Source organism: Carassius auratus, unplaced genomic scaffold, assembly GCF_003368295.1.
Source record: "Carassius auratus strain Wakin unplaced genomic scaffold, ASM336829v1 scaf_tig00016696, whole genome shotgun sequence".
Taxonomy (NCBI): Eukaryota; Metazoa; Chordata; class Actinopteri; order Cypriniformes; family Cyprinidae; genus Carassius; species Carassius auratus.
Window position 1 is genome coordinate 85797 of NW_020524703.1, and position 14766 is coordinate 100562.

Here is a 14766-nt window from a genome sequence, read left to right on the forward strand (position 1 = left end):
ATAGGGTGTGAATTAGGTGGTTGCTGGAGTCTGTAGAGCCCTCTCAAGTTCCTCTTTCAATGTTTGTCTCTGAGAAAGAGAGATCATTGGTATGGCTATGAATAATCAAGCTAATCGATGCAGATAAATTAGCAGGCTGTCAGACGCTCCACCTGCATCATTTCACAGGCCGTCAGGAGCCATCAACACATTAGTGTCTCTGCTTTGAGAGACGCCACATGAGTCATTAATGAGGCAAGGATAAAAGTTGCTGATGTTGGAAGAACCCTGTACGGCTCTGCTAACAGAATTAAAATCTGAAAACTCAAGTGTGTGTGTGTGTGTTTTGAGCTTGCAGAACAGATCCCGCTCTCAGTTTCTGTGACTATTACTATCTTTAATTGGGAAGTACCATGTTTTATAATTTTTTTCTGAAGAAGATTTGTGCTTGTCTGTCCAAAACTCTAGGGACCCTGTTGTATTGATTGTTAAATTTTTAGCCTTGCCTATAATAACAAATGTAACACAGTTTCCTTCTATTTTTCTTTTTTTTGTTGTTGTTGCATGGAGAAAAACAAATACGATTGCTTGTTAGGAAATTCACACAAGCAACTTTCTTTACATTTAGCCCATGTTTGCCATATTCTCCAATGCATTGATTGAAACCCTGTCTGCTCAGTTAATAGCCAATCAGTGCAATAATAAAAGTGCTCTAGCGTAATTCGTCAAACTTTCCTCCCCTCGCTGGAGAAAAATCACCTTCAACATGAATGTGTGTGATGCTTTAATCCAAGCGATGATAGTAGTAACAGAAGAGTGGGATGAAGGTACATTTTTTATTTTTACAACATCTTTGTAGTGTATTAATTATCACAAACTGTAATAATAATAATAAAAAAGTAGACTTATACTAATAGTATGCATTCATGCCTTAAAGTCTTAAATGGTACAGGAAAATTAGGCTAATTATGATTTCAAGAAGTCTTAAATTTGGGGATGGAAAGAACAGAATTTTTGTGGCTTAGTGTGATGATTAAACTTTAAAAGGCTATTGATTTCATTCAATAAAAACGAGCGCTGCACTTTTCAAAGTCAAGAGAATGAATGTGCATTTTAACTGATCCCGTCTGCTGTTTTTGTTCAGACCAACGCTAAAAATCGATGTTATTTATTAATATATTTAATTGACTGATAATAATTAAGTAAATATGATAATACTTGTGATTCATCCATTTTCTTACATGTGATTTAAAGGCTGAAATGTGACGTTTATCATTTTATCACGTCTATCACCTGACCCTGTTTTTGCAAAAACCTGTATCTGAACTGTAAATCACGTTATTCACAGTCATTTTACAGTTTTTATGTTATCATAGACATACCGTACCCCGCTCATATGGTTTTAATTTTATTTGTGCAGGTCTTAAAAGGTCTTAAATTTAAGCTTGCATACAGTACCCTGGTTTAATGTGTTGCAGGCTCATTTTTGGTAAGAAATAATTGATAAATAATATTGATGATAATAAATAGTTAAATAATAGGCCTACTAGGCTTTTATTTATTTATTTATTTATTTATTTATTAAGCTTCGGTTGCTTATTTGTCTCGCGAGAGTTGGCAACAGTGTAAGACAAAACGTTCACATTTCTACAAGTAGCCTATAACAAGAGACCAAAAAAAAAAAAAAACACCGTGTTGTCCCAAATTGGACTATTCTTAATTTTTTTGGTAATATTTCAGTGTTCATTATAAATGATTTATGCGTGCACATCATTATTTTCATCGCTATTTAGCAGAAAGCAGCTCTGTAGGAGATGAGCTCATAGAGCTTCTTTCTTTCAGGCTGTGAGTGAGTTAGTGTGATTAATTACATCTGCAGATGATTTTATCCCGGAGTGCATTAATTCACTAATAAAGCCTCGATGTCTCAAACGCGACCAGGCGAAACATGAATGCTGAGCAGGGAATTAATGGATTAGCATTTCAGCGTCATCATAAATTAAATCCGCTCGGTTTGATATAGAGAGCATTTTACATCAGGAACTGACTCATCCAATGTGGCCTCCTATATCTGATTATATTTCAGCAGATTGATTATGTGTCATGAATATTTCGGTTTAATACTTGTTGAAGTTACTAGTAAACGTGATTTGTAAATGTTGTCAAAATTGTAAATAGTAGTAGTAGTAGTAGTAATACGTTAAATCGACGATTATTTCCGTATTTTGGCGAACTGACAAAGTTTCTACTGTATTAAACTAGCAGAACTAATCTGCGCGTGCGTCTGCAGTGGCCTCTAGTGGTCAATATGCGCCATTACAATTAACCGCAATATCCACACCTAATGGAACGAGAGTGAATGAATAAATAACCCTGCTGTGCACACTGTAAATCACATAGCTAGCATAACCATGAATTACTTTGAATCTCTATAACATGTTAGATAAAAAATATAATAAATACTGGCCTCAAAGTAGCCTATTGTTTTATATACTTATCTTTATATACTTACTTAAAAAAAAACTTATCAGTTTTTATTAATATTTTGATTTTATATATATATATATATATATATATATATATATATATGTATATATATATATGTATATATATATATATATATATATATATAAAATGTTATCATTTAAAGTTGGCTGATTTAGTAAATTTTGCTTTTTTATTTTATATCTATATTGTTTTAGCATATTATACATTTTATTATTATACTTTTGGTTAATATTTTTAATTATAATTAATTTTTACTTTACATTTTTTTGCATTTTACTTTTGCTTAAAGTTTCAATTCAAGTCTGTTGACACCAGTTCAAATCAAATCTCAAATTTCTTGTGGTAATAGATTTCTGTGCTCGACTTGGTTTTATAACCTTTTTCAAATAAATCAGTTTCATATTTCATATTTTAAGTTCATTTATTTGAGACCTAACTGTTACGTAACTTCAGTTAGTTTAGAATCACAAGCCGAATTCTACTCTTGATGAATGTGATTAAAAGATGTCAGCTCAATAAAAAATATATTCAATCTCCACACATTAATCCTTGATATTCTGAAATGTCATAATGTCAGTAGGGTTAAACTCGAGGTCCCATCTGGGGATGAAAAGAGTGAGTGAGACTGAAAGTGTGTAGCAGGTAAAAAGAGTTTGTGTTCACTGGGTCATAATGATGTGGTAACTGATCTCTCTGTCACCTCCTGTTACCATAGAGCCCTGGAGTACAATTACAGCTGCAGAGACACCTTACACACACACACACACTCAGAGAGACACAGTTTCTGTCCCTTTCACACTCATCTTGAAGCAACTACACAGAACGAATAGTTTCACTGAAGTGTTTTCTGAATGTACAGCTATAAAATGTTTGAGGTCAGTGCTCTTGGTTGATGTTCGAGGGCCGTGTCTCATGTCACACACGGTTCTGGGGTCTCTGAATCCTCATGAGAGGAACCACGGACACAGACACCGGTGAGTAAAACTCCTCCTGTCTCTCTGTGACGTTTATCCTGCCATCATTTTTGTTTTATGCTGTTCATTTGACCTCTGAGAGATGAGATGCATGCAGCTTTGTCGTATGCTTGATGTTTCTGTTTGCATCAATGAATAAACCATGTGCATTGCGTCATTTGGGCTAAATGAAGAGAAGTAAACATCAGTCCATCACATTAATATTTCATTTGTTCACTGCTTAAATATCGAAACTTATTTGTGCTGGGGAATTAAAAAATAAAAAGATCTGCAACTTTATATTCCAAAATTCAGACTTTTCAGAGTACAATCCTGACTTTTTCACTTGCAATACTGAATATCACACAAAACAGTTTGTATATCTCGCTATTTTATTCTGAGTTTATATCTCAGATCTTATATCTTGCAATTCTCTCTTTTCCCTTGCAATTCTTTATATATCTTAATTATGACTATTTCCCTCAAAATTGTGTTTATATCTCACAACTATATTTTTCTTGCAATTCCCAATTTATAACTTACAATTCTGAGTTTATATCTCACCTTTTTTTTTGTTAGAATTCTGAGTTTATATCTCACCTTTTTTTTGTTAGAATTCTGAGTTTATATATTTGCAATTCTGAGTTTGTATCTCTTAATTCTGATATTAAATCTCACAATTAAGATTTTTTGTAATATGAGATATAAACTTGCAATTGTTTAAAAATAATAATAATTGTGAGATAAAAAGTAGCAATTATCTGTATTTATTTATTTTTATTCGATGGTGAAAATAGGCTTTCATATTTAAATGCTAAAGAGCAGTATGACGGACATCTATCTAACATCCTCACCTGGCAGAGAGAGATAAGAGAGCAAACGTGTCTCATTACAGAGATCTCTGGTTATGTGAGTACTGCTAAGAAAGATCTCAACAGATCCTCAGTGAAACTGGAGAATGTGACATTCAGCCTCTTATCAGCACTGAATAATAGCTTTGCATACTGCGCATATGAACACACTATACTTGTATTTAGTGCGTTTAAGTCCTGGGAAGTTGTAATTAGGACATCAGTTCATGTCATTGGTCAGAACAAGATTGTGATGTACCATTTCTACAAAACAAAACAATCTCTCTCTCCCTCTTTCTCTCTCTCTCTCTCTATATATATAGTTTTTGTTGTTTTTACTTCTAAATAATGTTGAATAAAGAATGTGAGATTAATTTAGGGATAGATAAAGAGCAGACACAAGGTTGATCATCTGTATTGTGCATGTGTCGTAAGGCTCAGTGTTCGGTTACGCATGCGCTAAGCCTCATAACTGAAAGGGTTAGTTCCCCCCAAAATTTAATTAGCACATAAATTACTCACCCTCAAGTCATCATAGGTGCATATGACTTTCTTCTTTCAGACGAATCCAGTCGGAGTTATATAAAAAATTGTCTATGATTTTTCAAGCTGGTTAATGGCGCTCAGCGGCTGTTTGCAGTGCATCGGTCCAAAAGAAGCGAAATAAAAAGCGCCCATCCATTAAAGAAAAGCCTCTCACACAGCTCCGTGGGTGGACAAAGTCCTCCTGTAGTGAATTGATGCATTTTTGTAAGAAAGGCATTAACGTTTAACACGTAATAATCAATTAAACCTAGCTTGTGCTCACTGTTGTAAAAAGAAGCAGTTGTTGGCGTTGCCCCGCTCAGAAGTAACGAACGCAGAAGTGCATGGAGAGATCAAAACAAAACAACAGTCACTAATTACAAGTACAAAACAATGTTAGGAAACTTTAAAAAGTAAGGAAACTTTTAAAGCAAGGAAACATTGTTTCCTTTGCTCCTGTTAACAAACTTTATTTTCACAAGACTCACCGGCGCATGTGCAAATTAAACTTCATACGTCATCAGTACAGAGCTGCTTCCATGTGTAACTTTTTGTGCAAGCTACATTAAATTGATTATTAAGTTTTGAATATGGATATTTTTCTTACAAAAACGCATCAATTTGATACAGGACTTTGTTCACCCCCCGGAGCTGTTTTTTATTATGGATGGGCGCTTTTTAATTCACTTCTTTTGGACTGATGCACTGCAAAACCTGCTGAGTGACATTAAACAGCTTGGAAGAGCTAAGACAATTTTTTATATAACTCCGACTGGATTAGTCTGAAAGAAGAAAGTCATATGGACCTAGGATGACTTGAGGGTGATTTATTTTATAGTCAATTTTGGGTGAACTAATTCTTGAAGTAAAACTTCGGTCTTTCGAATCGAATCTAACCCAGACAGTGTTGTGTTTTGTCTCTCAGGTGTTGAGGGTCCCACTCCTGCCGGCGGTCGGTTCGGTGCAGGTGCGGGGGGTTCGCAGTTCTACCGTGAGCTGTGGTTCATTGTGCTGATGGCTGGAGTTGCGCTATTGCTGTTGGCTCTCATACTTGCTATAGTTTTACACAAGGCCCTCAATAAACCACCGTTCACCCGGGAACGGCCGCCCCTCGTACCGCTGCCCCTCCAGCGCCGCAGCCCGAGGGCCATTTACCCGCCCAGCAACTCCTACCTGGTGAGGCCACAACCTCCTCATTTTACATTTTGCAAGTTTTAATAGGCATGAAGACAGCGTGTATATACGAACAGGAATAAATGAACAGGAAACATTCAAACTATGGTGAAAGTCTGAGAAATGGGGAGCATTCACAAAGAAAGAGATTTTGCATTCCATTTATTTTCTATGTAAACATGTCCCTGGAGGACGCTTGTGTATGTTTCAGCCAGGCTAACTAAATAAGAATGTTCTAAGAACGTTTTGCTAACATTCCAATTATGAAACGTATAATGTTCAAAGCTTTTTCGTTTTAGAAACGTTGCCTTACTAGATTAAATACAATACATGTTTTTTACAGAAAACATTAAGGGAATGTTTTATTATCTATCATTTTGCAAACATGAGAAACTTTCGAATGTTTTCTCAACGTTCTGAAATGAGTTATAAGTAATAACATATACATTAGATGAGATGAATGTCCTTTACAGTATATAACAAAGTTTTGAGAACTTGATAACTTTGAACAATTCAACATTCGTTTTATAAATGTTACGCTACTGGAAGAATGTTTGTTCATAACATTGAAAGAACGTTGTCCAAGTTCTGAGAACGTTCTCCATTGTTTTTCTATTTAAACATGATAAATGGATGTTGTCGGAGTGGGGTTATTAGTTCTTTGAACTATTTAAAAAAAATGTGTTTGTGGCCATAATTTATCTACCTTAGGGAATTCTGTTCAATGTCCTGGAACAATTCTTCAACATTTCTCTATTTTGTCCTAAACCGATGAGGCTGTAAGTCACCTGTGATCCTGCTGAGGGTGAGGGGTTTATCTAATGACAGGTTTGTTCCTCACAGTTCGACACGATTCCAGAAACCGTGGGCTCTCCGAACAGCGTCACACTGAAAGCCTTCACCATGCACATGGAGGTCAGACGTTTATTTTATTTAAATGCACGTGTTGCAAAAATAGTCATATTAGTTAGCTTTAACAATAAAATTGTGCAAATGTTATTTTTATATTCATAAAAAAATCTGCACCACTAGCGACACCAAGTGGAATAAATAATGACCCCAAACATAAGTTGTCTCTGCGTAAACAGTAATATGGGAACAGGAGGTGCAATTTTGATATACAAAAAGAAAAGAAATACACACTTGACCTTTTGTTAATGTTTTATTAGATTTTATTTTTATATTTTCAGTTTTCTTTTTAGTTTTAAAGTTTTCATAATTTTGTTATGCTTTTTGTATTTCCTTTTCAAATATTTCTATAGTTTTTCTAAATTTTCATTATTTCCGCTAATTAAACCATTTTTTAAATGGTTTTAGTTTGTCAACAATAGCTCTGTACCTCAACATAAATATAGATCTAAATTAATGTCTATCTAAAATCTAGGCCTAAGCTTTTTCAGATTTTTTGTTAAAAAAAAATGAAATAGTTTAATATATCATTAAATTATACATTTGAATTACCACTTTTTTAAAAGAGAGAATGAAATGATTTAAAGTTTATTTTATTTTAGGTAATGGAAAAATATTTTTATGAATTTAATTTTAGTTAATGATATAGAATTTCTAAAATAAATACTAGATCTAAATTGACAGAAATCTAAAACTTATCTCATTTAGACTTTATTTTAATTTTTAAAAAATATTTATATATTTGTAAATGCATAATATGATACATTTAAAATTCCACTTTTTAAAGGCAAAAATTAAATAAAATTAAAATGCTTTAATGCTTTTAAAAATTATTTATTTTACTAGCTCCATTTTAGTGTGTTCAGAAGCTGTTGCTCTAAAAGTCATTTGAAGGATTGCTGAAGCCTCTTCTCACGTGTGCAGGAGGTGATTGAGAGTAAAGTGATGGAGGACCCTTCTGCTGAAGGTGAAGATGGTTTGGTGACAGTCTCAGGTCTGTACACACAAAACCCGTTACAGCGCAGCGTCAGTCAGCTCATTGACAAGAAAGATGAGGAATCATGGGAGCCACACTTCAGACGCCTCGACAGCGGCCTGGTGAGAACATCACTTACTGCTGTTAGACAACATTTTTTAATTTTTTTCCTGAAATATGCTATTGATGATGTGTTGTATGTTTGTCAGTTTGAAGGTGAGGAGTTTGTGGACACCATCAAAGGCTTCAGCACAGTCAGGAAGGAACACACCATGTTCACCGACACCAACCTTTGACCTTCATCATCAGCACTGTCTCCAAACATCATCTCAGAACGGAGCGGAAAATGAACTGAACTGATCTGTTGCATTGAGAACTGCTCTGGGACTTTATGGACTCGTGATACCAACAGGAGGAAACATGATTATACAGCGGACATTAATATGAAACCAGTATGAACCGATGAATGCATTTTACAGGTTTCATTGAAAGAGAATGATGTGCATCAAATCAGTCGCTGTAGAGATCAAATACTTTAATGGTTGTGGGTGAAATAACTCAACAGGAGAGCCAACGCAAATACAATTACAAATAGAAATTTCACATGTTGCTTAAGTAAGTGGAAATGATAAGCACAGAGCGGTAACAAAACTCTTGAGACATTTACAGTCACACACAGGTGTAATGGTGTGCAAACTACATGGCGATGCTTAGTTAACTGTAAAAGAATAAAGACAATATTTGTTTATTATATGTGCTGTACAGGTTTGCCCCAAATATTTTTTAGAGGGAACATTGCAAGAGCCTACTTCATAATAAAGATATTAAATATACAACTTTTTGCATTGATTTTCGTATTTAAATAAAGATCCAAAATGCCCTCTGTAAAAGCCTTTAATGTGTCAACAAAATCAAACCAGAGTTTTCAGCTGAATTATCCAATATTCAGATTTCTCATCTGGAAAGTATGTAAATGAGTGCATTTTTAAATTAGACAGACATTTTTTAAATAGTGCCTAATTTGTATATGTACTTTAATCAACTGGAGAAATATGGTGATATCCATTCGTTGCAAATTTTTTTTTAATGGTTTTGCCTTAAAGACAATTCATAAGAAAATGATCAGAAAAATGCATCGAGTTATCAGTGCAAAGCTAAATTTGTATTTGATGCAACGCCGTGATAAGGATTTTATACATAAACATTTAAAATATCCACATTTTTAAGAATATAAAATATTTTATTAAAGAGTAACACATATATATACATATTAATTCAAGACAAATGCACAGCGGGTTTAATGAACAGATGTTTTTATTTAAAAACTGCTCTGCTACATACAATGCATTGCTTATAAATTTCTAATTCAAAAGGACCATTCATGTAAAAAATTTGGTCAGAATTAAAAATAAGGTCATTTTAACATACAAAATTTAATGCATTCGACAGGCAGCATTTCATTATTGCTTGTAAAAAATATATAATAATCTCTAGTTGTTATGTGTACCCTGATTTATTGTGCACTCCTAATATTCCTCTGAATCAGGCCATGAGCACCCGACGACGAAGATCTGTAGTTCAACGCTTCACGCAAATGTCATGCTCTACAAAACTGTTCCCTTTTAGACCAACTGAAAGTGCATGCAGCAACTTCTACTTTTCTGAATGCTTTACAAACATAAAAACAATGACTTCCCTTCAACCCACAGAACAGAGACATGCGAGATGTTTTACTCCTCACATGCAGAATTTACTGAGTTTAAAGTAGTAGTTAACTCAGAAATTTAATTAATGGTCCATGATTTTATTTCATGGAACACAAAAACATTAAATTAAATATAAAAGCGACTGAATGCCTTCAAGATGATTTTAAATATGGCACATGATCTGTATGGACTTCTATGCACAAAAGTAATTAAAACTGTTTTCTAAGGGTGAAATAATCCTTTAAACGGAGAAATTGGCTGAAAAACTGTCACCCTACATACATCAACTATTTCTTTAAGGTCGTGCATCTGCAGGAATCAACACAACGTAATCTCAATCTCTCCGTCGAAAAACAACAATCAGATTTGACAGTCACACATACAAAAATATCACCTCCAATCGTTCAACAAAAAACTAATACACTAGAGACAATCTTACAGGACCGTAGTGAGAACAGACAGACGTGTTTATCTCTTTATGTGTGCGTTTTAGCTCTTCATACCTTCAAACAGAAATCCAGTCCAGAGATCTGATTAAAGTCCTTTCTTCACCACTGAGATCTCAGATTCCACAACAACTGGTAGAAAATACTCGTACTGTTCACGCCAAATCAACTCAGTATTAATACTGTTATACAGAGAAGTTATAAAACTGATCGAATAGAACAAAAACTGAGTATGACGATCTATTAACTGGCAATGAAATGCATTTAATGAATATCAGGTTGTTTTTAAGTACCACTAATTCTGTTCAGCATGACTGAACTATTTCATTCTAATATGATAAACCTTTCGATTTTACAGCTACCCACACAAATATTTGTACCAGCCTTTGCTGGAGAGATTGCTTTTAAATCATTGAAATCCATTCATTTCTATGATTTTTAGCCATTAGACTTCCTGAAATCTAATTTAATTTGATGGAAATATCGAAAGAGGGAAACTTGCATCTAGATCTGCGCTAAAACAAACCAAATACGATGCAAACGTGCATGAGTTACAGCAGCTGCACTGTGATAATAAAGTGGAATCTGACAGTAAGTGAAATGTGAATTGCATTAAGAAATAAACTAAATACTGCACTCATGCTCAAACACACAATTACATCTACACATAACAAAACTGAGAAATAAATGCCACTGGCGGGTCAGTTCTGTGCAAGATCAGAGAAGAACATCATCTGGAGAGATGCAGATGATCGGACATCCGGCGAACCGATGAGATTTGCTCGTTTCAGCTCCAGAAACACTACGTGGGACACAACACTGAAACAACAGACAAAGGATAGATCAGTAAAAGCCAAAAATACATTTTGGGGTCAGTAAGGGGTCAGGAATAAGTATGCATTAAACTGATCAAAAGTGCCAGTAAAGAGATTTCAAATAGATGTTGCTCAAAGAAGCCCGTAAAAAAAACAAAAAATCACAATATTATTAGTTTAACTGTATTTTTGATCAAATAAATGCAGCCTTTGTGAGCATAAGAGACTTTCAGAAGAACTGTAGTTGTTTTGATGCGTGTTATTTCCACCACATCTTCCTTATGTGACAAATAATGTTTTCTAGCATATATCACAGAGAAGACAACAAATACTACACACAAGAAAAATCTATTTCACACACACTTGACACCTGATGGGGTTATTTAGCTACTGATTCCTCACACCCTGCCTACCGCTTGTTTGATCTGCTGCCCTCAGGGAGACGGTACAGGTCAACCAAATCACATTCTAGTAGAATGACAAACAGTTTTTTTCCCCTGGGCTATTACGAACTGCAAATACTCATGGTTTTACACACACAAGCTCTTAAATGAAATTAATTCTTAATCGCCCCAAGGCAATAAGTCAAGTACTTTTGCATTCTCTTGTTTTTAAAATAACTATAGATAACCAAAGATTTTTATTAGCTGCTATGTATATGAAAAATGTTAGGAAGACATAGGTGTATATATATACTTTTTATACTATTTTGCACATATTACTGTTTATATTAAATTTTTACATTTATGAGTGAATATTGTTTGTTTGTCTGCCATTGTTTTATGTATGTTGTTTTTATGTATCTTGATGGGTGAGGGAGCACCCCTAATTTCGTTGTACCTTCACAGTGCAATGACAATAAAAGGCTATTCTATTCTATGGTCTGAAGACAAAATGATCCCCAGACATGAGGTAAAAAAAAATGTAATCCCTTTTGGGACATCTTCATTTGAAATAACATAACATACCTTTGAGGATGTAGCTGGTCAGAAGAGCAGGAACTGTGTCACTGTCCTCTCGCATGGCATGAAGAACTAGAGAAACACAGACACAATTATATTCATGTGCAACATTTTACTGATTTATAGAGCGTGCACTATTAATTTAGATTTATTAATTAAATTACTATCACTCTTAGATTACTATTAATTATTTATAGAATTCAAAATATGCACTACCATGATGATTTTGAAGGAAATTACTGTTAAGAGAATGCACTACAGCAAAATATTCTATTTGAATGTATATTAAAATGAAATTTATTCCGGGGATCAAAGCTGAATTTTCAGCATCATTACTCCAGTCTTCAGAAATCATTCTAATATGCTGATTTGCTGCTTTTATTCAAGATTCTTTTAATAAATAAATAGAACTCTTTTAGAGTTAAAAAGAACAGCATTTATTAAGAACTGAGTTCTTTTTAAACATTATAAATGTCTTTCCTGCAACATTTGATAAATTTAATGTATACATTTCTTCTTCAAACTCCAAATAGCTGGTTACATTATATAACTTAAATAATATTTAAATTATAATTGAATATTTTAATGACAATCACCTATACTAATCCAAGATACAGTTTAAAAGATCATGTTAAAGGGATACTCCACCCTAAAATGAAAATGTTGTCATTAATCACTTACCCCCATGTCGTTCCAAACCCATCAGTTTGTCTTTGCAACACAATTTAAGATATTTGGATGAAAACCTGGAGGCTTGAGACTGTCCCATAGTAGGGCTGTGCAATTAATCGCATTCAATTGTCATACGCATTTCGTCAATAAAGCCGGTTCTGTGATTAGTAGTAAATTACCATCACCTGCTTTCAGATTGAGCGGCTTTCACTACACAGAGCCGTAGTTCTCTGACAAGGTAGGCAATATCGCGTTTGAAATCTAATTAGATTCATCTGTGATTATGAGGGCGATTTTGCCCTAATTGTCTGAGAACTACGGCTCTGTGTAGTGAAAGCCGCTCAATCTGAAAGCAGGTGATGGTGATTTACTACTAATCACAGAACCGGCTTTACTGATGAAGAAATAACAGTGTCAAGGTCCAAAGAAAATATATGAAAAGTTGTCAGAATACTTCATCTGCCATTAGACGTGCAATCTGAGTTATATGAAGCGACGGGAAAACGTTTTGTAAGCTAAAAAAACCTGTGTCCTCTGCACCACAAGGATGCGCATCACGCATAAAACCGCATCCTTGTGGTGCGGAGGACACAGAAGAGCATATGGTGATATGGAGTGACACAGAGGAGACCGTTGACAAGGAATTATTGAATAAAGTCATTATTTTGGTTTTCATCGCTTAAAAAAAAAAGTGTTCCTGTCGCTTCATATAACTCCGATCGAAAGTCTGATGGCAAATGAAGTATTCTGACTACAACTTTTCACACCTTTTATGGACACTGTTATATACGAGGCAGTCTATGAGACAATCTCAAGCCTCAAGGTTTTCATCCAAAAGTTATGAGTGATTAATGACTAAATTGTAATTTTGTGGTGGAGTACCCCTTTAAGCACATATATCGGAAGTTCACAGAAATGGCCTGTCCAAAGTATCATTTTTGTACATTCATAATTGGGTCCCCCTGAAGAGATGTTAATAAACAGAGACACACGTTGACTCACTCTTGGTCAGGATCTGCAGGTCTTCTACAGACGGCGCTCTGCTGCTCTTGTCATACGGGATCACCGTCGTCAAATACTGGAAAATAGACAAAGACAATCAAAAACATGCCATTTTTATAAAGTTTTTTTTTTTTTTTTAATGACAGAACATGAACAAGAAATATATCATAATTCTCCGAGAACAGATTTTCCCTGAATGTATTTAACATGGCAAGCTAAATTAGTATTGATATTTGAAAGCATTATGAATTTAGCCAAATTGTTTGGTAATTGAACAGACGAGGGTTTTGCGCAGAGCTTTGGAGATTTCTGCGGCTGGGATTTTTGTGTGTTTTTGATAATGAGTGATTAGCATCCTTACGGTTCCTGGCACATGTGAGCGGTTGGATATCTGATTGCCGCCTGTGGCCTTTATCTTCCTCTTTTTCTTCAGCAGCTCTCGATGTTCTTTCTGTCTGTTCTGCACGTCGATGAGCGCCGAGATGAACGTGTTCTTCACCTCCTTCTCATAGTCCAGCTCCTCCCTCACCGCCAGCTGATCGATCAGCTCCTCGGAGAAACCACGGATCTGTCGCTCCACCTCCTCCAGACGCTCCAGCAGCTCAGACACGCACAGACCACGCAACCCTGAGACAAAACGATTGACTAAAACGTCTGCAGTCATTCAACACAAGCTTATCTTCATTTCTACAGCACTGTTATTTCATAACACACTCGTTTCAACACTACTCTCTGACAGAGATCTGTGTGAACTTCCAATATAACATCCCTCAAAAGTACTTTTTAGTAAAATACACTACAAAAACATGCCAGTGCATGGATTTCATTCTTTTTTTTTATCAACCAAACCCTCAAGACATAGAATACGTGAGAATTTTACTATTTTAATTCCTAAATGACACATTTTGCATTTTCTCTGATGTTTGGTCAATGGTCAGATGGCATGCAAGTAAACAGATAAAACATAAGTGTTTTATTTTGATCGTTTTTCCTACAATCTACAAATATTGTGACTTGCGATTTGAACTGCAATATGACATTTAATCTCATATAAAAACTATATATCTAAAACTATATTTATAATGGATATAATTTTATATAAGATTTAAATTACCTGGGCATCCTCTTAATATAAATAACGAAAAGTAATATAAATAATTGAAGCCACTTGGGAAATCAATTTAACACATCCTTGCTGAATAAAAGTATTGATTTTATTTTATTTTTAAAAGAAAGAAAAAATTACTCACCCCAAATTACTGACCAGTAGTGTATATTGTTATTACAAA

At 34.6% G+C, this 14766-nt stretch overlaps 2 protein-coding genes across 2 annotated transcripts; one reads left to right on the top strand and one right to left on the bottom strand.

Moving 5' to 3' along the window:
- The first annotated feature begins 6788 nt into the window (after nt 1-6788).
- LOC113075313 (usherin-like) lies at nt 6789-8278 on the top strand. Its single transcript, XM_026248009.1, has 3 exons — nt 6789-6904; nt 7823-7996; nt 8084-8278. The coding sequence occupies exons 1-3, from the start codon at nt 6893-6895 to the stop codon at nt 8168-8170; spliced, it is 273 nt and encodes a 90-aa protein (XP_026103794.1). The 5' UTR covers nt 6789-6892; the 3' UTR covers nt 8171-8278.
- Nucleotides 8279-9170: 892 nt separating this feature from the next.
- On the bottom strand, nt 9171-14104 carry LOC113075311 (fasciculation and elongation protein zeta-2; the record flags this gene model as incomplete). Its single annotated transcript, XM_026248007.1, is given in 4 exon segments — nt 9171-10845; nt 11810-11875; nt 13478-13553; nt 13839-14104. Coding segments are annotated over 4 exon segments (425 nt in total), but the record flags the coding sequence as incomplete, so codon positions are not given.
- Nucleotides 14105-14766: the final 662 nt, after the last annotated feature.

What these genes read in the sequence shown, in the direction of transcription:
- LOC113075313 (XM_026248009.1), top strand. An exon ending in GACGCCTCGACAGCGGCCTG is followed by an intron (nt 7,997 to 8,083) that starts GTGAGAACATCA and finishes TATGTTTGTCAG; the next exon opens with TTTGAAGGTGAGGAGTTTGT.